At 42.6% G+C, this 26,402-nt stretch overlaps 1 protein-coding gene across 1 annotated transcript; it reads right to left on the reverse strand.

Moving 5' to 3' along the window:
- Positions 1-2,570: 2,570 nt before the first annotated feature.
- bmp16 (bone morphogenetic protein 16) lies at positions 2,571-13,454 on the reverse strand. The gene is made up of 3 exons (XM_073493566.1): positions 12,944-13,454; positions 7,049-7,425; positions 2,571-5,063 (listed from the first exon to the last, which is right to left on the reverse strand). Exons 2-3 carry the CDS (start codon positions 7,416-7,418, stop codon positions 3,988-3,990), a joined length of 1,446 nt encoding a protein of 481 aa, XP_073349667.1. The 5' UTR covers positions 7,419-7,425; positions 12,944-13,454; the 3' UTR covers positions 2,571-3,987.
- Positions 13,455-26,402: the final 12,948 nt, after the last annotated feature.

A 26,402-nucleotide genomic window follows, 5' to 3' on the forward strand; every position in this document is an offset into this window, starting at 1 on the left:
GCAGTTTTAAGAACCTTTGTTTATGGCAAATAATATTAGTAACTCTGTGAAATGAGTGATATGTTCCTGGGAAATAATCTCAGATCCTGAGATTAAAGAGAGGAAGGGAATAGCAAGTTAGAAAGTTTTTATTCTGATGTGGTCTGTAGCATCTCAGTTACTGTAGCTGCTTTATGGGATGTTAAAGGTCCAGTGTGTAGGATTTAGTGGCATCTAGCAATGTGGTTACAGATTGCAACCAACTGAACACCCCTCATCTCACCCTCGATCTGCCTGTACTGCCAGTGTTTGGTTTGTCTGTTCTGGGCTTTTGTAGAAACATGCCGGTGCAAGATGGCGTACTCAATGCAAGAAACCCGTTAGCAATGCACAAAATTTACACTTGTGTGTTTGGGTCGAAAGCAGATGACACCCTGCCCTTTCCCCTGACAGGTTGTGGGCTTCACTCACCTGTAAGCTGCAGTGAGCTGGTCCATCTGGTGGTGGCAGAGAAGGCAGGGTCGTCCTCTCATACATGCAGGAATGTGGAGGTCAAAGACGCTGCTGAGTGGGTTTGACCCCTGGTTTGAGTAGCGACCAAGTGTGCAAACTTTTGCTCCTCTTCTTCTAAGTTTTCTTTATCTCTCTCTTTGTCTGTCTGCGCCCCTGTGTGATATCTGGGATCAGAAACATGTGTGCAATCTTCACGGGTGGAAGTGTAGTGTGATACAGTGTTTCACTGGTTTTGGCAGTAAAGCTGTGCTGTAGAGATAAGACCACCCCCCCCCCCCATATTTAAACCTAACTCTCAATCTCACAGCTGTTTCAATGTTAGAAGTTGAAGCTGTTTCCTCAGCTACAGTATCACATACACAAATCTGTTTAGATCTGTGCTCTCCGTTGGACTACTGGCTTCCTTTTTTCTTCCTGCACATGTAGGCTGAAGAGAACGGTATACATGTGAGGCTTTTACAAGCATTTAGGCCCCAGAAAAATAAACTTTAAGAGAAGACACTACAGGTGAAAACACTGGTTTTTCAAACACTTTCTTCAGACTAGTAGAGAGAAAATGTCCAAAATACACATATAGGTGTTTATTTTATTTCAGATTTCTCTTATGGACATTTATTTTTAATTAAATTACTCCATTTACATGTTTAATCGGGCAAATTGTAAGATATGGCCAGGATTTTAGTTCAAACATTCAACAAATGAACTAACATGTCAACAGAATGTGAAGAAACAACACTGTTGACATTATGTCAAAGACATCTATAGCTGAAGTTAGCATGCTAACCAGCTAGCCCCAGCTCGTCCTGTCTCCTTATACCTTTTTGTACCAGCAAGGGGATGTCGGACAGCCCGCCATGGTTTCATTTGGGAGATGTAAAAGGGAAATATATGAAGGAAAGATTTAACAGAAAAACACAACAATTCATCATCTGAATTCAAACTTCTCTCTTTTACTGAACAAAGAACAGCTGAATTTTCTTGTTAACTCATTGTAAAACACATTTCATTCAAACTGAACATGAATGAAAATACACTCACTATAACAGTCTTGGTTTGTCTTTCCACAATCACCTCTGGTTTGGTCGAAATAAATCCTTAATTGATTGAGTCAGACGTGAAAATATTTCAGCTCTAATTGCCATTCTTGCATAGTCCTAATCAAGGCCACTGTAAATCGCCTCTGTAGTGTATCCCCTGTCTTCAAACTTTTGACTGTACCCCATTGTCCGTGGTCATCCACCCCGAGGTTGCTGTGAAGGCAGACTCCAGTCAGCTAATGGGGCCGCTTAGCTCGACGACTACCTACTTACTAAAGGCTGGTAGTCTCTGCAGCAAAGGATAGCTACGGCAAAGAATAACAAAACCAGTTTGGAAAGCAGCAATATGCAATTTTGCTGCCCCCTATGGTTTGGAAATACCTTCAAATTCCTCAAATATAAGTGAGGAATATTCATGATATCCATTAGTTAAGATTTTGACCCTGTTGACCATTTTTTGTCTGAATGTATCGGATGGATGTATGGAACATTTTTCTCGTACTCTGAGCCAGAAATCTCAACTTCTCTCCACCAAACATTCAAGTTTCATTACAATCTATATTCTGAAGGTTTGTTGACATGTCATTAGCCAGATTTATACAACATTTCATTCCCAAAAACCATGAAAATGTATTTTTTTTGTGTCTGTCTGTTAACAGTATTTTCTGATTTATAAAAAAAAAGTGATAAAGTGATAAAAGGAGATATCTGGAAGCCATTCTGCAAAAACATTTTACTCTAATATGTCAACAAAATCAAGAATTTAAACCTGGCTTTATCCAATGTTCAGACATCTGCCCTGGAAAGGTATGCAGATAAATGCATTTCTAATTAGAGAAAGCCTAATTTGCATATTAAAACATCACATTTCAGAAACCTTGTAATACTAATGATAATTGTCTTTGTGTAAGTAATCAACTGGGAGAGGTTTCATGGTGATATCTATTAGTTCAAATTTTTACCCCATTAACCTGTAGAGTCTCACTTTATCAAGAACTTAGGAGGAAATAGTTGATGCAAAAGAAAGAAGTCACGTGACAGTTGTGCTGTTTGCTTTGTTTATTAGAGGTATATTGTCAAACATTTTACAAGCTGTTGCTTAAATGTTTCCATTTAGAGAGAAAAATGCAACACTGAAAAACAATTATTAGCTCAGCTCAACACTTTTAAAGCCCCTGTTTGAAAGGCACCAAAGTTTTAATATCACTCTTCCGTTTTTTTTCTTGACACATGCAGACACAAAGACACCTTGTTGTTACACACTTCAGTAGCTACAATACATAGAGAGCTTTCATTTGACTTGTTAGTTGAGCTTTTTAAAGGCAACACCACTTACGTCTGCTATCACGTGTTGTACACCGACATGTGTGCAATGATAAGGCGGGAGGTTTGAGTTAATTCAATACACTGAACATTTGTACGGATGTAAAGCTACCATAACTTACTGCATGTGGACGGCGGGCTTTCAGTTCGCTGTATGGTCCGTTGAGTGCACGTATCTTAAATATTTTCAAGATTAAATACACCATATTGCTGCTATTTTAAATACATAATGTGTCTTTTTTAAGTTAGAATCGCCATTCAGTGGAATTATGCATAATCACAAGACAACCATCACTCGGATTTTCTTCACGTCTGCAAAAGGAAATGTACAAAAAAAGTCTCTTTTTTTTTAAATAATAGTGATAGTAGTACATTCAAACAATAGCATAATAGTTCCTCAGCATTATTGTTGTGTTTTTTTAAATAGCTTGTGATGTAGGGGTGCTTGTAAGCGACAGTCACGTTCATAAAAACAGATGCACCCTACTTCTTGGTTCAAATACTGCAGAAACAACACTGTCACACAAAGTTTAGACGCCGTGCTAGTGCCATCGTCGTATTGCTTATGATCATCAGGAAGTTCATCGGAAAGTTCTGCTCCAGAGCCTCAATGGAAGTTCCCCTGCCTGCTCCAAACCGCTTCGGCTTCACAACAGCTAAACATATGTGCCTGTCTGAGAGCGAGATGAGTGGCAAACACTGCGATATAGAATAGACGCCTTCCGATGTTAAAGCGCTGGCTTCTCATGAGAGCACAAGCAGCCTGTCAGTTGATGGCGTACACAGCTGCATCATCGCAAAATGGGGACAGAGTGAAAAGTCATTCCTGGCAGTTTACCTGCGTCGACCATATTTCCTCCTCTGCCTTTTTGTCTAATCATTTATCATGTTGTGTGGCAGATTATGCATGTTTTTCTCACACTCTTTCTATGTCTTGCTCCTGATAATGATGATTTAGCTGCTATATGCCTTTCCCTTATCTCCCTCTTCTCCACTCATCCTTTTTATGCTGCTACATTTGCCTCTATCAGTCTGTTTGCAGTTAGCCGCCCTCTATAGTCTCTTCTTTCCCGCCGTCTGCCTTTTCATGCTTCTATCCTTCTCCTATTCGCTTGACGCTCTATGCTCTGGCCCACTACCGGCAGCCACAGCCCTCCACCACCATGTCCTGGTAGTTCTTCAGCACCACTCGGTCTTGAGGGTCCAGATAGAGCAGGGCGATGGGGCTGAGGGAGGTGGGGACGCAGCAGGCACGAGGCACTGCTCCGTTCACAGAGTTCACCAGAGTTTGCACCATGGCGTGGCTGGAGGAGTTCATGTGGTCGGCCAGAGGAAAGCGACACTCTCCCAGGCAGAAGAAGGCGTCATAGCCGCTGGGTGCAATGATCCACTTGTGCCAGCCCACGTCGTTGAAATCTACATACAGCGGATGACGGCGGCATCTGTTGCGGGAAAGGCGTTTCAGTTTCGCAGCGCGGCCACCATTTCTTTTAACCCTTCCACTTTCGCTCCAGCTGACCCCTCCTTTATCATGCCCCCACCCTGGGATAGTATACCCCGTTTTTTTGGCCCTCCCCAAGGTTTGGCCTCTACTGCGGCCTTTACTGCTGCTCCTCACTCTCTCTTTTGTCCCTTTTCTCCCTCTCATCCTCTGGCCACCACCGGGGGTCCTCCTGCCATGTTTGACTAAGGGCTCTCCACGCCCGTCATGACTGTAAGTCACCAAGAGGGGTCTCTCCTGCGCCCAGCTGTGCTCGTCCTGACCCACGGACCTGCATACCCTCAGGTGTCCATCTTTGTGTTTCACTGCCTCCTCCTCCCCTACAGCAGAGGAGGTGCTTTGTTCAGGGAGCGAGGTGGAGCTGTTGTCAGGTCTGACCTCCAGGAGGAAGCCCAGGCTGCCAGTCCCAGCAAGGGCCTTATGGAGGAGCTCTGTATTTAGGCTGAAAGCCTCCCAGTAACCACTTGCTTTATGACTGTTGAGGCCATTGGTGAGTAACCTTGTCTCCAGTAGGGTAGGCTCAGTGTCCTCATAGTGTTCAGAGAGGTATATGTTTAGTCTGTGGGCCCCGGGGCCCAGGGAGGCTCTGTCACTGCGGAGGAGCCGGAGCTCAGCGGAGAGCACCCTCTCATCATCAGGGATGGAGGAAATATTAAAGGCGATGTGCAGCTTCTTACGATCCTCTGCTATGGGACTGGCTCCAAGGGGCTCTGAGAGAAGGAGAAAGAAAGACAAGGAAGTGCAGGAGTTTAGTGTTGTTTATGCTTAAATAGCATATATTTACACGCAACAAGACATGATTCAGATTTGTCATTTGCCAGATCTTTTTTGCACAATCTCAAAAGCAGGACAATTGCCAGACTATCTTCCAAAATCAGCTAATAACTTAAAGGTACACTATGTCATTTTTGGGAAGAGGGTTTAATCAAAAGAGAAAAATCTTCATTGACTGTTTTTTTATGCTTAAACAAACTAAATAAACAAACTCTCTTTGTTTCCATGACTGAATAAATTGAATAAACAAACTGACCTTAAAGGACAACACAATTTCATACTGTTTTACTTTGTTGTGGTGGACCCTGCCACCCTTCTAGCTTCAAACAGTGTTCTGGTGACTTATTTTCCTCTGAGAATAGCTTGTTTATTCAGTTATGGAAAAAACTAATATTTCTGAGTTTATATTAATAAACTAAATATTGAATTTCTATTCCAAAAATACATAGTGCCCCTTTCATTGCAGGATTTTCCTAAAAAAATGTGTCGATTCATACAAAAGGTAATCCCTCTCAGTCATCAATTGAAGTTTGTATCATTATTTTTTATTATGTGGCTGTGTTCTTGAAGTTTCTGGGTGTTAGCCATTCTTGAGAAAGACAGTTCAATGTTGAGTCACAATGAAATACAGACGCTGTGGGTTGGTGGCTTGCCAACCCAAACCTTTGGTGTTTGACAAACCTGGGAAATGAGTCTCAGCAATCCAAATAGATCCTGCATTGTGTGCCTTTAAGTTACCAGGGTAGAAAGCGACAGGTGGCTCATGTTGAGCTATCCCTGTAGAAGTTCCCACATTTTGCATGAAGATATTACGTTCCCCAAGTAAAACCAAGTGTTCATTTGTACCTAGATGTGTTTAAAGTTAAGGTAGTAAAGGCGCACCTGTCTTACAGTTATTTTTTATGGTCTCCCTTTTAATGTTTGTGAATTGTACATTGCATTCATTGTATCAGGATCCAGGCTGGATGACCAACAACAACACTGGTAACACTGGCAACTGCCCCAGGGCCTTGTGTCCCTAAATTCGTCTTGTTCACTGCGGGTCAATTACTTTTAGTATTTTGATTAATTGAAAATGTACTTATCTAAATATCAACTTCTACATGAAAAGATAGTTTTGTGTGCACGTGTTGTAGAGGTCTTTCTCTGCAATGATCCAGGAACACCGCCCCTCGAGGGCTTCGAGACATTTTATCCCTCACATGACCCTCCTGATAAGATTAAGTGACTGGGTGTTCAGGTGTTCTGGTCACTTTCTTGCAATCTGGCGTCTCCCAGCTCTGAACGCAAATACATTTGCTGCTGACAACAAAACCAGTGGAATTAAAGCAATTAATTGACTTCAGAATTTGATTTCTTGTCAAGTAATCTTTAATTTGAGGCTTGTACGCGGTTGGTCATTCCTACACCAGCGTCCATTCAGTTATTCAGTGATTTTAATAGCTTTATCATTTTAGTTCATATTGTCCCTACGTGATGCATATTCCTTGAAAAGAAAAGTAGTATTTTATAACTAGTTGCGCTGGAGTTATCGGGAACTTGGAGGCAATTGGGAAGGCCTACTTGCACAGAGGGTGTCAGGTGGGGGATCACTGGTGGCCCAACAGCACATGTTTGCCCCGGGGGCCCCCAATAAGTTAATCCAGCCATGATCAGAACCTGCAGTGCAGAGTTTAAGATAAACTGTATCTACACTCTCACACATGTTTTGACAGAAGACTTTAGCATTGTTACAACACATCTTATCTAAGAGTACACAGATAGATCTCCCTAGTGAGTCAAAACAAACATATGCTACTGTCATAAAAAGGATCTTTATGCTTCATCTGTGGCTGATAAAAAATCAACAGCAATGCATAAAAAGCTTTCCTGAACTGTAGTTTTTACATCCACGGACATCATGATTTTTCAGTGAGCCTACCATCGTGGTGAAAGCTGCGTACGGTGTTAGCCTGCTGGATGTGCTGGCTGGGGAAGCTAAATGAAGGATCCTCCACCAGATGGAACTGCTGCTGGTGGAAGCGGTAAAGATCCAGGAGGTATCGGGGCACTGGCACTCCAGGCCGAGGGTCGGGCTGCGACTGCAAGCCCAGCCGGCTCAGGAGGAGACTCTGGATGGTTTGAACCAGACTGGGCTTCAGGAGGGAACCACCAGCTGGTGTAGGCGACAAGGAAGAAGGCACGGGGGACACCCTGCCATGGTCGAGCTCGCTGGTGTCTCCACCCTGGCGACCAGACGAGGCTTGAGGTAGCAGCAAGACCATGAGGAGCAGGAGGTTAGCAGGGAACATGGTGGACCTGGAGAAAAGAGGAGAGGACGTGATAAACATCAAGACACAAACTTGTGAAGGCAGATTGATGCACAATACGTGTTTTATACGGGAGCAATGTAAATCATGTGACACAATATAAAGTATCGGTTGAGAAATCTGCAAAAGAGATAGCTCCTCTGAGATGCTGCTGGACTCTGTATATCATGCTTATGTCTTCTACTTCCTGGACACACTAGTTTCTCATTAGTCCACAGCCTTCATGTGTGCATGTGTTCAAGAAATTTACTGTCCACATAACCACATGAAGTTGTTTGCTTGTTACTCCTGGCTGTAGAAACAGTGCCATTTTGTTTTCTCTCCGTTAATTTATGGCGAGCTTCTTACCCCCAAGGCCCATATATCTCCTAGGACACCTGAGCAGGAGTAATTAAACGGTCACTATATGTAATTTAAACATGCTGCGTGTGTGTTTGTGTATGAAAGCCATCTAGCATGAATCAAAGGCTGTGGTCTCTGGTGGCATGTAATGGAGTTGTTGGGGCATGTCACAATGACAGATAACTAGATGTTCTTCTTCTCTCTTCCATCTCAAATCACTGGATTATTAATTCAGTAACTTCTTTTAGAAGAAGTGAAGTGAAGAAGTTGGATTAAAGGGGCACTTTGTAGTTTTGTAGAAGAAATTCAAACTCAAATTCAAACAAAGAATTCTGATATTTACAATATTAAAGAGGTAATAATACAAACTCAGAAATATTAATTTCTTCCATAAGTGAATAAACAAGCTGTCCCCAGAACACGGTTTGAAGCTAGAAAGGTGGCAGGGTCCGCCACATATAAAGTAAAACAGTATGAAACTGGATGAAAGTGTTTGTTTATTTTGTTTGTTCAGGCTTAAAAAAAATCAGCCAATGAAGTTCTTTCTCTTCCGATTAACATTTCTTCCCCAAAACTACATACAGTAATGCACCTTTAACTACGGTCAACAGCATTTCATCCCAGCAATCATTCCTCTTTGCATTTGGACTCCTGAAAGTCAGGAGGATTGTTCCTCTTGAAGAATATGGACATACCCTCTAGAGTTATGTAGACAGGATGTCTTGCATTGGAGAGATTAAAGTATATTGGGGGAAGAGAAGAGCGGTTGCCTGCACATACTATTTTTGGAAAGTCATAATATTGAATGATATGAAAAAATATGAACTATGATGTACTGATGCAATTTAATTTCTAATAGAGATATTGACAAAACAAAGTACATTTAGCACAGTATGTAATTTCTACTGCTAGGGGTCTGCCAAGCAAAACAAAACAAATGACGTAAGTAGCAGGGGATCATGGGAGTTGTAGTCTTCTTTGGTAAACAACCGACTGATGATGAAAATCTTTTTGACGTGACTCAGAAATGTTCATGGATGAGGTGATGAGATGAAGTTTTATTCACGTCACGTTTAGTCAGCGACTCGCTTCCTCACTTTCTGACTCTCGCCTGGAAGTTAAAGCAACAGCTGACCAAAGCTACTGTTAACTTGTTAGCTCAGTTAGCTGGAGAGATGGTGTTTACACCGCTAGCACAGGACCTTTGGACCACTGGGAGAAAGAGGTTTTCAGGCCCTGGTTAGCATGCTAACTTCAGTAGATATCTCTGCAACACAATACATAGACATCTTTGACATTCTGCTGATAATTGTATTCATTTACTTAATATTTTAAGCTGAAATTCTTTCATATCGCACCTTTAAGGAAAGTTTGGATTTCTCTGTTGGATTTGGAAACATTTAGGATGATGTAAGTACACAATTAAAAATATATATATATAATAATGATCCAGCCATTTTAAAAGCAGATATGTTACATATTGTAACTTTGATTCTGACCAACACCTCACCTATGCCACAACGTCGCTTGGACTGAACTTGATTGTGTTTCAGCTGACTCACAACAAGTGATCGTCTTATCTCCCTCTCCATGACTACTCTCTGTGCGGGAACACGACACACACAGACAGGGGTCACACAATTACCTTCTAAGACCTGGCTAACACCCTGCACCTCTGTAGGTGTTAATGACTGAGCGGGTAATTAGAAACCAGCAAGTTAACGGCCCTCTTGACCCGAAGTGGTCGAGGTGAGGTGTTAAAGGGTCAGAGCAGAAGAGTAAAACCTGTTGACCTGTCGGACACAAGACAATCTGAGCTGCAGGCAGAATAGAATCATTGTCGCCCTGGTTGATGGACACATATAAATGCTCTGTTTCACTTACTCCCAGTGTTCGTACTTATCTCTTTCCTTGTCCGAGCTCTCCCATATCTCTCCTCTATCTCTTTATCTCACCCCTCCAAGGGACAGAGAATTGATTAAGCCCTCTACAGCGAGATAACAGAGGAGTTTATGGCCTCACGAACACATAATGACACTGTAATGACTGCTAATCTCAGCACGCTGTCAGAAAAAGGGTTAAAAGGAGGTCACAGGTGTGAAGGTGTGTGTATTTTTATGTGGTTGTGCGTATGTGCGCTGTACTTGTGGTACCCGGTTCAAAGGGCAGACCTGGGAAAATAAGCCACCTCCAAAAGCGTGGGATCGCTGCTAGCTATCCATTAAGCTCTCGCAGCCCCACCCAGGGCTGTTTCACCTGAGGCAATGCAGCAGAGGACAATTACAGATTAGACGCTCACGCTGCACAGCCTCTCCCATATACTGTGGAAGCTTGTAAAGCTGATTAAGGACAACAACACCACCTCTCTCCTGTACTTTCCTCACCTACAAAACCACCCAGGTGACTCTGAAGGTTCAAAGGTTCAGTCGTCACACAGCAGAGTGTGTTATAGCCGGAGCGGGGCCGAGAAACACAGAGGAGAAGAGAAAAGCTTGCCCTACATCACTTTGACATACATACAGCCTCTCTGTTCTCCTTGGGTGTCTGTGTTATGACTGGTTGTTTCTAATTTAGACAGAACAAAGAGGATCCAGGCCTAATTTAGCATCTTTATGTGTCATGTGCACCCTGATGTCGACTCATTCCAGTTAGCCAGAAAAACTGACATTTTTATGATTACACTTCCCCCAGTTCCTACTTCCATGTCTGTCTACTCCGGCCTCCCTGCACTCTTTTTATTCTTTCTCTCTCTGGCAAGAACGTGGACTAATCAAATGTATGATGAATGGTGAGATGAAGGATTGTAGCAGCAGCAGCTGAAGCAGCAGCAGCGTTTGTGCATCTTTTCCCTCTCTGCCTATTAGACATATTAGATGTGACCTGACCTCCCGAGCAGACAGTAGCGTGACCCTGGCGCACGGCGGACGAGTGTCGTCGCCGGCCTGCCTCGTGTCTTTCTGGACTTGCTGATTAAAACCTCTGACCCGATGTCTGTTTCTGACCCTCTCTGCCTCCTCTTTTTATCTGTTTATTTCAAACCCTGCTCCCTTTCCCCTTCCTCCTTCCTCTTGCATTCCTTGAACTTTGTCCTTTTGCTTTGTCCTCTGTGTTGTCATATTGCGTTTTCTCCTTCCTCTCTCCTGGCTCATCCATCAATTTTTCTGACTTTCTCTAGGTATTTCTTGTTAGAAAGATATGTTTTCTTGCCTCTCTGCATCTCCCTCTCCCTCTCTCCTGTTAATCTTGCTCTTTTTTCCTAGGCCTTGAATGAATGGTGTTTTTGCGGAAGAGTGCGGCGCACAGTTGCCGGGCCAGAGGGCCGGAGTGTCACCGCAGCCGGCTGATTTATCCACCGCCGCTGTCTTCATGTTACGCCTGGTCCCTCAACTTTCCCTTCCTGTTGTTCTTCCCGTGTTTCTTTTCCCAAATTCCTCCTCTCGTTCTCCCTGATCCCCCCCCACCCTCCTTCCACTTCTCATTTTTCTATGCAGCCGTCTCTTTCTTGCAGAACATAATATGCGCAGCGTACACGCCACAGGGTTAATTTCCTTACGCCGAGCTTGCTCAGATACTCAGAAACATGTCATGTCGGACGGCCTCCTGAGCTCAAATGTGATGTACGGTGTATAAATGCACACCTGAGAACACTTCAGAGGATACATCTGCATTCACACAGCAGCAGACTTATAAACTGAGCATGCACGCCATAGTCTGTATAATTAACTGAGAGGTTATGACTGCATGCTTAACTAGTCTTTAATGCACGACTTTGAGCCATGGAGTTAATGTATATAGTGGAAAAATGTCCAAAACGGTTGCTAGCGGAGTCGTGGTTCTGCTCTCTGAGGCGTAACAGATGAAATCATTAGAACAATATTCCAGGTAGTGCTGCTGTGTGCTTTTATTGGACTCTATTAGAACAACTCACTAATTCATCCCAGCTGCACCGATTAGCTAATGACCGAGACGTCAAACACATACACATACACACACGGACACACACTCAGGAGTCCATGCTAAGAACAGTGCAGGGTTTAAACACATGCTAAGTTGCACTGTGAGCGCTAACACGTACGCAGAAACGCACGCCAAGACAGTGGCGGACTCAGGATGTTTGAGGGGCACCAGTTGTATGGGGGGGGGGGCAGAAAGTGGTGATCTATTTATAGTGAAGAGAGGGCACACCATGTTTTGTCCACCGGAAGGGCACCCTAGAGGGCACTTTATCATGTTTTATCTACCATAGGGGCATCCAAGAAGACACTTTTTCAAACATGGGGGCACCCTCCTGCACCCCCCCTGAGTCCACTAGTGCGCCAAGATGTGTAACTGTAAGATGGGTTTGAGCTGAAATTGATTTAGACACACACACACACAAACACACACACACACACACACACACACACACACACACACACACACACACACACACACACACACACACACACACACACACACACACACACACACACAGGTTCAGCAGAGTAGACCCAGTAATTCCCTGCTTCCACAACATAAGTACAACCTGCTCTCCACACACACACAGACACACACACACGCTATGTTTGGCTTTTGTCTCGTTTGTGTGTGATCTTGAGGATCAACAGGTTGCCATGTATTTCTCCCTTTCATCCTCCTTTTCTCCCTCAGAATATCTCCTCTCTTGTCTCAGGGCCCGGGATGCTCTGGAGGTCTTAGCGTCACAAGTGCATTGTGGTTAACAGGAGGCCCCGCTGAGCCACAACGCTGCACAAGCATCAATGGAAACACTGACATATCTGACCTGTGACTGCTGAAAGCTCCAAGACTGCGCTCGTCGTGTTTCTGACAGCTGAGCCGACGTGAAATACAGAACAAAAACACACCTCACCTTCTCTGCTTTTCACATTAAAGCGTCTGAGCGTTCACACTGAAGGCCGATGTGGTGAGTTATGCTCTTTGAACTCATAATGGCCACATTATTCTCAGACAAGTTGCTCACCGGACAAGATTTTGATTGAGCAACACAGTTTGCCAGCGGTGTATGCATGTGCATGAGTGTGTGTGTGTGTAGTTCCCCTGAGTGACTAATGGTTTCAGCAGCACAGTTCCTGTGGCCTGTGGCTTGACAGACGTACAGATGTGAACGTGTATGTGTGTGTGTGTGAAGGGGATGTAGTACTCACGTCCAGGTGTGGTGGGATGTATGCAGAGTCCATGGTTTATCCTTGAGCTCCAGTGTTACGATCCCTCGGCTCTCGCTCCCGCTCCTTTTGGACAGAATGGACAAAGTGGACTATTTTACCTCTTATTCTCTCTCTCTCCTCTCTCTCAAGGTAACCAGTGCCTGTCTCTCCCGTGTCTCCTACGTAAGTGGACTGTAGGTAATGCTGCTCTCTCCATGTTTTCCTCCCCTCTCTGCTCCCTTGCTCAGCTTCTCATCCTGTTGTCAGTGTCAGATAAGCAAACTCTTAAAAACATCCACCGGCTTCCCCTCTGCCTGCCTGCCCGCCTGCCTGACCTCTGCTCGTGGGCAACTCCCTTTCTCTGTCGCCTGCACTTCCACCCCTGCTTGTTTGAAACACACTGGGATCGCCGCTGTGCATGGAAGCTGCAGGAGGAAAATGAGTTGTGTCTGTCAGTCTGTCTGTCTGTCTGTCTGTACTGTATCACCGGCAACAACTCCCTCTTGCTCCTAAACCTCCTTACTATGTCTCTCTCCTTGTCTCTCCACTCTGTTCCTCCCTTTTGTATCTCCTCCCCTTTTCCTCTCTCTCTCTCTCTTGCTCTCTCTCTCTCCCACACACACACACACACACACACACACTCACTCACTCACTTTTTTTTGTTGTTGCCTTTTTGCTATGCAATACTAAGTACTCAGCTGGTAAACTCAGTTTAACTCTAATTGACTTTCCTGGCCACTAAGATCCTCCCAAATAGTGATGTCACAAAGACCAACCCCAGTACATTTACAGGCTGTTATCTCTCTCTCTCTTTTTCACACACACACACACACGCACACACACACACACACACGATCACACTAAAATGAAACTAAGCGCACTTAAACAGACATTGATGTACACATGCACACACTTACACACACACATATGCATGCGACCTGTCCCAGATAACCCCGAGGTCAGCACACGCTGATTACTTTCCACATGTCCTCCTTTAACAAACTCACCTGCCGCTTCTCGTTGGCACCATTTTATGTTTCGGCCAACTTGCTCGGGGACACTGGCTCCGTCATTATAAATACGAGGCCCCATGACACTGAATAAGAGCAAACAGTCTCAAGACAAAAAGGTATGAATGGATGACTCATAACAGCTGCCATGAAGTCACCTCAGTTGAGTTTCGTGATTGGATGGAAGTAAACGTCGAGGTAAAAAGGAAAAAAAAGAAAAAGAGAAGGCTGTACTTCTCCACTACGGGTTGAAGCAAGGTGCGTGCGTCCTTCCAGCGCCGAGCGGCGGGTGGCGGGGTGAATTTGTATTCATGGGGTGGGCCCATGAGAAAACGTCTCTTTAGGATGCATCGTCTCACATATTAGATCTCATCTGGAGAATCACTTGCCCACGTCCCCCTGCTCCTCCTCTCTGTCCCCTCCACTTGCTCTTCCCGTCCACTCCCGTACAAACACACAAAAAATCACCCACAGAACTCATTCATCCCGAGGCTGAGTAATTGTCTCAATGCAGAGCGACTTTACACACAAACGCACACACACTCTCGCAGCGCACACATTTTCTTTTGGAGAATGCGTTTCTTGAATCACTGACAGTCTGGTTTTTATCACATTCAGGACACTTTTGTAAAATATTTGCTGAAATTCTACATTTGTACGTTTTCACTGTCACATCAATGAATCATCGGGCTGGGAGGTGTAGTGAGTACTGAGTGTGACCTTCAGATGGACCTCATGTCAGCAAACATCCACCACAAGTCCTCCAGTAATGCTCTCACGTCCTGCAGCTCCAGCTGACCCTGACCTTTGACCTCCATTAGGGGAGAGTTTATGTAAAAACATAATTTTTCTTTTGTATCAATCTAGATTCAAATCAAGTTTATTAGTCAGTGTATTAGATGTCATGGTTTTATCATTGGCATTTGTCTCTGATGACTTACACTAAATGTATGCAAATAAAATAGTAAAAAACAAGTGCTTCAGTGGAAAAACAGCCTATTTAAAAAGCCAGATGTATAAAACTACATAAACTTGCATCATTTCCAGGTTAAGGGCTTTTAAAACTAACATAAACTATATACTGCTGGATTTTAAATCTCATTTGCGACATGACACATCAATCATCACAGAGGCTGGCGTGTAAGTGGCTCAGGAGAGAGGAGAAAGGAGAGAGACTGGGTCACTTGTCGAGACTATCACTCATTGGCTGTTGTAGGTTCCAGGACAGGCATAGAAGATCATATCTGCTCAAATGAGATGTTATTAGCTCATTTCCGTATGCAGTGAAAGTCAGATAGCAAACTCAGTAATTCAGTTCAGTTCAAATAAGCTTTATTGCATGACTGTTTGAGTTACATTGTTGCCAAAGCTAAATCACATATTACTGAATGATGACATTTTACTTTAAGAAAAGCTAAATAGCTGATCACAAGATAAGAAACCCATTTTACATATACAAACTCTTAATCATTTAGAAACATTTAGTTTAGAGCTTGTTTCTCTTTGTTTGTTTCAATAGTCAACATATTTTGTAATCCATTACAAAATATGCCTAATGTTATCCCAGAAGAATAACATTAGGCACAATCACTGTTAGAGCGTAATGTTTGTTAATATGTGTTGTTGTAGATGTCAGAGCTTCTCACAACCCCCTGAACGCACCACCAGAGAGAGTTTGACAGTAATTATGGTCCCTGTTCGCAGCTGCATTGGCATGATAAAATAATAAAAGCAAAGTAATGCTGACTGTAATGATTGCATAACTTCGTTCTGCATGAACTGAAACCAACAGCTGCCTGGAAGGTAATAAAACCTGTTTAGAGCGTACTATAGTCAGTGGAAATAAAAAATACACATAACTTTTTGAAAAGCCGCATAAACCTCACTGACCCAAATGTGGGCCATTTATTATATACCCATGCTGAGGAGCTTTATTTTAATCTCAATTTCCCAAGATATCAAATGTGTCAGGTTAAAGGGGCACTATGTAGTTTTGGAAAAGAAATTAATATTTACAATATTAATGAGGTAATAATACAAACTCAGGAATATTAATTGTTTCCATAACTGACTAAACAAGCTGTTCTCAGGGGAAAATAAGGTTCCCAGAACACAGTTTGAAGTGAGAAAGGTGGCAGGGTCCGCCAAAAAAGTCAAACAGTATGAAACTGTGTTGCCCTTTAAGGTCAGTTTGTTTATTCAGTCACAAAAACAAAGAGAGTTTGTTTATTAAGTTTGTTTAGGCATTAAAAAAAACAGTCAAAGAAGATCTTTCTCTTCTGATTAAAATGTCTTCCCCAAAACTACATAGTGCACCTTTAAATTTAGGGAAACATGTATAAATGATATGGTGGAACATGCTGCTACAGAATATATACTGCACTTTGAGACAGTAGGGTAGCCTATAAGATGACTTTTCTAACCTTCCAGCTATTTTTAAAGGGAGGGAAAAGGTGACTAAAAACATCACAAAATGTAAAGTATGAGATATATGTTGCATTTATTCCTTAAAACTGGATACAGGAATACAGACAGTCATGGTTCAGACAGCACTGCAGAGCCACAGCTCTGGCTTCACCTTCTTCAAATGAGCAGTAATTCCAGCCTCCAGGTTTCCCATCCTCTGGAAAAGCCGTCGGCTGCCTGTCCCGCTGACTTCCGACGGGGGTGGAGAGAAACTTTTAAAGTAATACCTCAACGCCCTCTTAACAAGCCATCCATCCGTCCTGCATCCCAGTAATCCCACCTCCATACCGCTCCGTCCCTCCGTGGACACAGACGGCGAGGCCTCGTCAGGTCAGGAGGAGGAGGAGGGTGTTTGGACTTCTTCCCTGTTCATCTTTCTTTCTTTTTCCTCCTTCAGCAAATTGTCACACATATTTACTCACTGATCAACACAGTCGTCAGTCATTCAGTGATGGTGGGAAGGAGAGCAGTAAATCTGGATAGAAAGGTGACTGGGCCTCGTCGCAAGAGCAGTAAGAGCAGCTGTAAACACACACACACACACACACACACACACACGCCTACTCATGTGTGTGCTCGTGTGTTAAGTAAACACTTCCAAGGTGATAATATGGGAATTTATGAGGCTCTTATCCCTTCAATAAATGGCCCAACAGTCCACACTATCTAAACTCCACCAAACTGACTGTTGATTGTCTCTCAAAGGTAAATAAGTGATTAAATAATGTGTCAAGTTCACAATTAACGTGTGTACAAGTGCATCTACAGCAAAACCTGTCTTTTAGAGTAAAGACTTTTATGTGTAAAAGTCTTCTGTCACTGAGTAATAACGTTATTGTTGCTGTAACTTTGAGTTGATCTTAATAAAACTGTCCTCATATCCTGAGTTGATTGTTTTCGGCTACCTGTGTTGCTGTTTTTGTTGAAATGTAAATGAGAAAATATTGTTTATGTGTCACAACTTAAACCTTGACAAAGTGATCTTTAGAAAGCTGTATTGGAATGACTGAATCATTATATTACTAAGCACATGAAGTTGACTCTGAGATAATCATTTCACATCGCATATATCAGCTGTCCGTCCACCCAAAGTACGCAGAACTTTTAGTCCCAGGAACTACTTTTCCAAGGAGCTAAAAGCCTGTCGCACGTTGTTGTCTGTTTTCCACTGCGAGGATTCGACGCATGAAAAAGCGTCGGCTGTTTTCACGCATCATTTTTGCGTGTGTCTAACTTTATCGTCTGTTCGTCCGCTCTATGCTTCCTCTGTAACTCCAAGTTGATGTGTTGAAGCACAATTTTTAAAATGGTGACTGAAATAAAATGCTGCAAATTCTTGACCAATCAGAAATGTTTAGTGCCGCAAGCCCCACCCCTAACGTTCCTGTGCTTTAGGAAAGTACTTCCCCCCTAGCAGGGACTTTTTTTGGGGGAAAGTTCCTGTGATGGAGCCACAGCTACAGTGCCCTGTTTTAACAAGGTTCAGACTGAAAAGCAGAACTTGTAGAGCAGTCAAGTACAGTTTACTGGGTCACTGGCAGGTGGGGGTGTAGATCAGGTGATGTACGCAGTGGGACGGCTGAACAGAGAGTGAATATCAAGCTGGGAAATGACAAGAGTTAGCATAACAGAGCAAAATACAATAGGGTTACGTTGCTGCCATGACAGTCAAACTCAATGAAACACGTTTTTAAAGTACGTGTTGGGTCCAAATTTAGTTGTTATTTCCAAGGCGATGCTCCTGACTTTCAATCTAAAAGTGTCCCAGTGCGTTTGCTCTGGAAAACATGGATGCCCGCTGCAAACAGATGTTTGCATGGAAAATCTGTGAACTTCACAAGCAACTACAGAAGCTGATTTGAGAGGTGATGGCACTCACAAAGAGAGAAGGCTCCTGCCTACTGCATGCTAACAAAGACTTCTATCAAGCATAAATTAATTAACGGGAATGAAAATGGCGACTACAAAGTTGTTATTACAGCATGCTTCACAACACAAACACTACATAAACCAAAAAGTGATGAAAAGATGAAAGGTATTTGTACACTATGTACGCCACCATACTGCTGTGATGTCATCTGTGTTAATGTCGGAGAAATCGGGCTTACTGGACCTTGCCCTTGAGAGTCCAAAGGTTCTGAGTTTTTTTTCTGAGTACTGTATGAAGCATTAGCTCATTGTTTGGGTTTTCTATACACAACTTTACTGTTTTAGTTCACTCTCAACGCTTTGTGTCATTTTCAATCACAGAAGCAACTATTTTAAGCAAAAAAGCACCAAATGTCCACTGTGCACTACCTGCCCAGAACCAATGACTGACAGATACGGTTAACGATTTGGTGATGATAGAAGTTGAACATTTAGCTGCTAACTAGACAGATATTTCCATCAGGCGTTGAAGAAAACCAAAACAGAGCTTAAAGGACATTTGTCAGGTGGCGAGAAACACAACTCGTGCTCTGCTGAATGTAATTGTTTGCTAACACGTTTGCCACATCAACAGCTATTCAGTCAAAAAGTGACAGGCTTTAGTGCGACTGTTTAAAGTTTATGTTCTCCTAAGAGAAAAGCAGCTGCGTTCAGTTTGGATTCATGTTGGCGTGACAATGGATTACATTTGTGTAATCCAACGTTTTTCCTGTCTGTAAATTATTAGGTCAGTGCACAACTCTTTCCTCTTCCCTATGAACCGAGGAGACAGTTCAAATGAATGAATCTGATTATTCACTGCATCGCTGAGTGTAAGCGACTAAATGTTTCATTGTGTTGCAGATGAGTCAGAAAAACAACAAAGACTCAGCAATAAGTGTCGACACTGTTGTAAAAATGAAACCAGTGATGTGACGCTGATAAACATCAAGATAATGTGAAGTGTTGTTTTGGAATTTATAGAAACAATTGAGCTTAATGACTCGGTCGGACTCTGCCGTGTCTTTCCAAAATCAAATTTTCCTGAGAAGTCACGTCACGGAGCAGAGTGAGTCATGACACAGAAGCTTCACGGCCCCAAAAATAAGCAAAGATTGATGTGCAAACACTTAACGTGATCGATGCCTCGCCGGGAAACAGCCTGAATGACAAACATGAAGAGCCGGAGAGTCATTTCTGTGATGACCTTACATTTACCTTCGTTCTTTATGTGTAATGAAGTTGTTTGTCTTTGACATGAAGCTATGAAACTTTGTAGAATTCGCAGAATTACTTTACTTCTAACAGTCACATTTTAAAACAGTAGTGTACAGATATTCTGTCCTTTATTTTATCTTTGTTTACTCATGTACATGTTTACTACTGTTTGCGCTATTTATGCTCAACTTTGTCGTATTGGTAAAAATTACAGCAAAAAAATGCCACCCCTGTCACCAGAATAAATATTAGCTAAGTACTTTTCTGAAAAACCACAGATAAGTTAAAACTTTACATATCTTAGGGTCAATTTTCAATTTCTTTCTTGTGACAATGCTGTGCTTATTCTCTATTGAGGTTTAGGCACAAATACCACTCTGTTAGGGTGAGGAAATCATCATGGTTTGGCTTGAAATACCTGTTTTGGTTGCCACAAACACAGCTGGAAACAGCGGCGGATTAAGGATGTATGCAGCGGCGCACCAGAATACAGAAAGGGTACTGGGATGGCACCATAAAGGGCACTTTATGGGGGTCTTGAGTTCTCCTTAAAAACACCTGCCTTTGTCAACACAAACATGGCCGGAGATGGCACAACATCCAATAAAAAAGTGTTGGTCGCCACTAACCTGGTTGCACATTGTCCCGAGTTCGCCTTAAAAATATCCAGTGGTGTCACGCTTACAAATGTTGAAACGCAGACGCGAACGGCAGCCACCTGTTGGCAGCCTTGTCACCTGTAACTCAACCACGCCCACTCCACTTGCAGATATCAAAGTCAGGCAATGTGAACATGATGTGGCACATTTAGTACACATGTCAGTATGTACAGAACCTATATATGGATATTCTTAAGGACACGTGGGGGTATTTGCAGCCGTTTTGTGTTGACAAAACTTTGTGTTTTTTAGAGACCTGCAGACATCTCCATCCGTGATGGTGGCAACCAAAACAGGTATTTTAAGCCAAAGCATGTTGTTTTCCTAACCCTAACCTAAGTGGTTTTTGTGCCTACATCTAAGCAGAGCATTGTAACAAGGGATAGATAGAAAATTAAACCTTAACAAACATAAAGTTGAAACATAAAGAAACTTACCTATCTTACATTTATTCTGGCAGCTAGGCTAATCATGCTGTTATCGCCTGACTAATACATAAAGAGCAGGAGTTTGTAGTAATGAGATGAACACAGTCTGATACGGAATATAAACAGATACTGTATACGGAGCTGAACCAGTCAGCATTAAGTGCATAAGTAAGAGGCACAACAACATGATGAGAAAAGTGTTTAGATTGCCGGTTAGATGCTTCCAGTAAATACTTGGACACTGTTTTTAGACACTGAGTGGACCTTAGAGGGGAATGACGCTGCAAAAAAAAAAAAAAAAAAAAAGAAGAAGAAGAAGTAGGATGATTTGTGAGTGTTGCGTGCTGGGAAGGACAAATGGATGTCAGAACGAGGAGAGCAGAGAGAGGAGAGAGGGAGGCAAACAAGGGATGCCATTAGATGGTCGCATGTTCGAGTCAACTCCACTGAAATGACCACACATCCCGTCTTAATGTACACACACACAGACACACACACACACACACACACATGCACACTGATAGACTATACACAGACACAGTCACACAAACAGGGTCTGACGTTTTTCATTCACCGGCGAGGAATTCCAGTGAGTTTTTGCAGCGATAAGATTTCATTCCTTCGTCCTGAGGTCACTGTTTCTGGAGAGAGAGACGTGGCTAATTAATGTGTGTGTGTGTGTGTGTTTCTCATGCCCCTTCTGCTGCCCACTGAGTCACACCCCTCCTACCATTTCACAGAAAGACAGCAGGAACTGTGCTTATCAAAATGTGTCAAAAGGGAAATTTTGGACTTAACTGCTCAGAAACCTAAGAAATTAAAACGTATTAGAAAGTTGATTAACAGTAGCCTGTTGGGGTCTTTGATGGCTGAAGTGCCGAGACAGAGGTGAGCGTACACTTTCTGGCACGTTTTGAAATGACAATAAAGCATTGATCATGTTATCTGAAGTAATATGTAGAACTGATAATGAGGAAGCATTGCTATTGCTTGCAATTGCTTCTTCACAGCATCTTCAAAGTTGCATCTGTCAAATTTACTTGGTAAAGAACTGAATTCACCCATGCTTTAACATATTGGGATGATATCCTTAAAAACTGAATTTTATATTGGCAGCAGAAGTTAATCCATGTGTCTGATTGGCTGATTGGTTCCTGCTCTGAGAATAAATGTGATTAATCATGTGATCACTTTAGAGCTTACGCTGCATTCATGTGCTCCTCGGATGGTCCCATTTCCCGAATTGGGAAGTCGTTCTTCTGTCTTCTGTGTGTTCATAGTTCATTATGTTCGATTGCAGGAGCAACATGGACGCCGAAAAGAAGTTGTTTTGCATTTAATCACTAAGAGAGTTTAAACAAGACGTTGACAGCTGTTTCCAGTATTTGAGTGACAAGGAAGCGCAAAGGAAACGATACAGTGACTATATAATACATGACTTTGGTAAAAGTTACTTACCATCATCTCAGTGTTTACTTTCATCCCCCATGTTTCAGTGTCATATGATGTTAACTTGGCAACTCGTATACCAAAATTTGTATATACAGTTGCATTACACATAATGCTTTATTTCACTGGTCTGTAATTTACGAGTGATTTCCCGGAAACAACTACATAATTTGGTACTAATTTTGAGTGCTGAAGTTCATTTTGAGAGCGACTAAGACTCTTTAGTCAGTGCACAGCAGGTAACATGAACATACAGAAATGTCAACTTTGTCAACAGGCAAGGAGACAGTTCAATCTGTAGGAAACATTCAAAAACTGACATATATTATCAACAGACTGTGAAGAAATAAATGTATTGATGTTATGTTGAAGATGTCTACGTGTGGTGTTGTAGTGATATCTATTGAAGTTAGCATGCTAACCAGTTAGCTCTGAGCGACAATGTACCTCAAGAGGTGATAGTCCGATTGTAAACAACACCAACACTCCCCGGTGCCTCGAGGTTCAACTGCGGGCAAAGTCGACAATACAACTGCTAGCTGCATGGACAACTGAGCTTACTAGCTAATCTACAGCTAGCAGCAGTTAGTGATCTCTCTGGGGATATACTGCCACCTATTTGTTTGGAGTATGAATTTGACAGGCGGCCAATTCTCATATATGGCACCTATAATATATAGATTGTCCTTATCGGACAGTAAATGGCTTTAAAATCAAATATCGTTATTGGTCTGAAATGAACATGCCTGCCAATAATTATGCACAGCGTTGATCAAGTCATTTTCTTATTTTTTTTATGTTGTCCAGTGATCTATCTGCCAGTGGGCTATGATGATAAGAATGGGCGTAATAATATTTTAATTCCACTGCAGGTGAAACTTGATGTCCTGTCATTAGGTGGAAAAAAATATGTGCACATATTGGAACTGGTATCGGCAATCGGCAAAATAAGTTGTAAAGTATCGGCATATCAGGCATCGGCAAAAAGACAATATCGTCAAGCTGATCATAAACCATGAATGTGGTGGAAAATGTGTATAAACAAATAAATGCGGAATGAAAAGCAAAGGGAAACAGGAAGTTTCATGGTCGCACTCCTCCTCCGCAGCACATCTCAGTCATATCGTGTTTGCAGATGCTAAAGACAAGGTCATTGAAGAGGCAGAGATAGATCCTTTGTGTGTGTGTGTCAGAGAGAGAGAGAGAGAGAGCATCCTTTAAGGTGGTGTGCATTCATTATCTCGCTCAAGGACACTTAAACCGGGATGGACTCGTCTTTCATTCAAACAGCCGCCTACACACTCCAGAAACTACTACCGCTGCTGCACGAATTCATTCAGTAATTCAGTGACCAGAGGGAGTGCAGACACACACACACACACACACACACACACACACACACACACACACACACACACACACACACACACACACACACACACACTCCTGTCTACAAAAACTACCTTTCTTTATTGGTGCAGACTGTAAAAACGTCACCTTGTGGGTTCATAGAAGGTGGGCTGTGTTCTCTCCTCTGTCTCTGTCTCCTTATTAACTTCCTTTAATTCATTTAGAAGAAACCTGTTGTTCACTAAACATAAACCAAGTCTGTGTCGTGTATAAAACTGTTGTGCAGCAGTGGATGTTTACAGTCCCTGCAGTTACAGCAGCACTGTGATTAAAGAAAACATTTAATTAGGGTGTAACATTTATAATTTCAGAGTTGTACTCTCTTGTGCAGTCTAACCCACATGCATCAGCTGCACTGCTCGGTAGTGTATCATTTACTAAGTTATATTATATCCAGCTGTCAAAACACAGCCTTGTAGGTCATGTACCAAATAACACAGAATAACCAATATAACGTGCATGTTGCATGTAGCATGTTTTGTCATTTCCACAAATACTGAAAATTGATCAAATGATTATCAGCAGCAGACTGAACCATTTTTCTGTTCACATAATATAAATGTATGCATCACTGAGACGAAAGCTTAACAACAACTCTCTCTTTAAATGAAAAGGAAACTCTCCTTCTCTGATTGTCAACACTGAATAAAAATGTCAAAGCGATCAGCTGTTTCTCCAGATCGACCAAGTTTAAACCCGCCATGATCAAACCCATTGGTTTGCGGAGCTGTGCAGGATACCCTGATTGGATCTGACATGTTTTGGTAGCGACTTGTCAATCACAAGGTAGCCACGCCCTAAAGCAAGACCCTGCTTCTATGCATCTATTGCACGCTAAATAGGAAGATCATTTACAAAATGAACAACATGGTGGTGAAAGGGGCTGGAAACAAACGACTGAGACCACAAGCTCATTAGGAAACTGTTTACTGGGTTAAGTAGTAGGGTCATTTTCTCATAAGCTAACATACAACATACTTCTTTTTGAAACCAGGAGAGACGCCCCTGTTGGCTATTAGAAAAAAATGAAGTCAATGAAGGTATTGACTTCATTTTTCATACCCAGAATCTACGTCCATATTTTGTACAGTCAGTGTGATCATCATGCTCTTCTGAATCTCTTATTATATATCTTGTCCATCTTCTGTAAAGCACTTTGAAATGCACCGACCTGTTTGAAAGGTGCTCTACAAATAAACTTTGGTTGATTGATTTGATTTGCGATCAGTTTATCTTACTTTCTGTGGGTCAGCGGTTTGTTTTGTACCTTTTTCTGACTTTCCATTCAGCTGCCTCTTTGTGTCACTTGAGCTTCTTTGAGAAAAGAAACAACTATTATTACTTAAATTCAACAGACAAGCACACACAAGGAGAGCATGTTTGCGGACGTGTCTTGCGGCCTGTCCACCGCTTTGCTTCATGCAGCACATGTGTCCGTCTCCGTGCTCGCATACAATTACAGCACATATATTACAGGTTTGTATATGCATGTGTGTGTGGTCAGTAATAACAGGAAGCTGGCCCTCCATGTTGACTCAAACCTGCCCTGCTGATTGGCCACTTGAAATAAATAAACAAACAAAGCAAGTGGCCCACGCAGCCCACAAGCAGCAGAGTTCTCCGCGAGGCTAAAAATAAGAAACGCTGAGCGCTCCGGGCCCTCAAACCCAAACAGGAACACCTGCAGCTCGATTCTCGGCCCGGCCCGTCGTCACGACAACCGATTGCACTGCATGCAAACAGTTTATAGTGGGACAAGGATGGGTGGGAGATATTTGCTGGAGGGCTTGAGGATGAGCTGCAGCTGAACTGACAGACAGACTATAAAACCAGAAGACAGCAGAGGTTGAAGTAATGTCAAAGAGGAGTGAAGCTGTCGCACAGATAAAAAGGAGAGAGGGGATGACAGACAGAGAGAGGGAGACCCAGTCTGGGATGTGGTCTGAGTAGGAGTCGGTTTCAGAGTCAGCTGGTGGCTGTGGAGCACCGAGGCCACGAGACTGACGAAAGGAATGTACGTGAATAACAATCCTGCCTGTAATGTAAATAAATAGCTGTGAGGTAAACGATGACGCCCACTCTTGTCTGACCGATGGAGTAATGAAGGAGATGATTAACAAGAGGTTTCAGAAAACCAGTGGGAATGTTTAATGATAATGTTAGAGAAAAAGGAGCAGCCCAGTCGCTACAAGTATGAGATGTGCAGCTTTTTGTATGATTAATCTAAGAATCAGTTGACTGTTGCTGAATGAGAGATTTATTTTCCGAGGATGACGATCATCCAGTTATAGTAAACCAACCACCCTAACTCTAACCCTCAACTTCTCCGGTATGACGACAAGAATATCGGTTCGCTATGATTGGATTAACAACATCATCATCCTAGGAAATAAATGTGCTCCCTTAACAATTGTCCAGTCACATTTTAGCAATCGTGACTAAGCACTGCGAACTGTCAAGCTTTGGATTTCTCAACATGTCACTCTGAACGCATCTTGTAAGAGCAGTAGTCTGTATCCAGAGTTGTACAAGAACTGTTTATCTGCTTGAATGTACTGCTCAGCTAAAACATTAATATACCTGGCTAACCACTAGCTGAGGCGAGGGGCATTTTATACTAACTGTATTCATTTGTAGGGTTACAGGTTATGTCCCCACTTCAGGACATACACATCCGCTGTGTAGGAGTCAGTCCTAGATGTTATCAGAGTTTACGCTAACATTAGTGGACCTGTCCCACTTTTTATTTGGCTTGAGGAAGTCGACACTCCAGCAACTCCATCCAGCCAACTACCAGTATTTTAGTGTTGAGATTAGTTCATGTTAGCCAGCTAGAACTGATATAATCTGCTTGCGAGTACCAAGTACATTTTCCTATTGATACTTACTTTCACTTCAGCGAGCTTTTCAA

This window comes from Pagrus major, chromosome 2 (genome assembly GCF_040436345.1).
Source record: "Pagrus major chromosome 2, Pma_NU_1.0".
NCBI lineage: Eukaryota > Metazoa > Chordata > Actinopteri > Spariformes > Sparidae > Pagrus > Pagrus major.

What these genes read in the sequence shown, in the direction of transcription:
- bmp16 (XM_073493566.1), bottom strand. Translation starts at nt 7,418, where the DNA reads ATGTTCCCTGCTAACCTCCTGCTCCTCATGGTCTTGCTGCTACCTCAA. An exon ending in ACGCAGCTTTCACCACGATG is followed by an intron (nt 5,064 to 7,048) that starts GTAGGCTCACTG and finishes TCCTTCTCTCAG; the next exon opens with AGCCCCTTGGAGCCAGTCCC.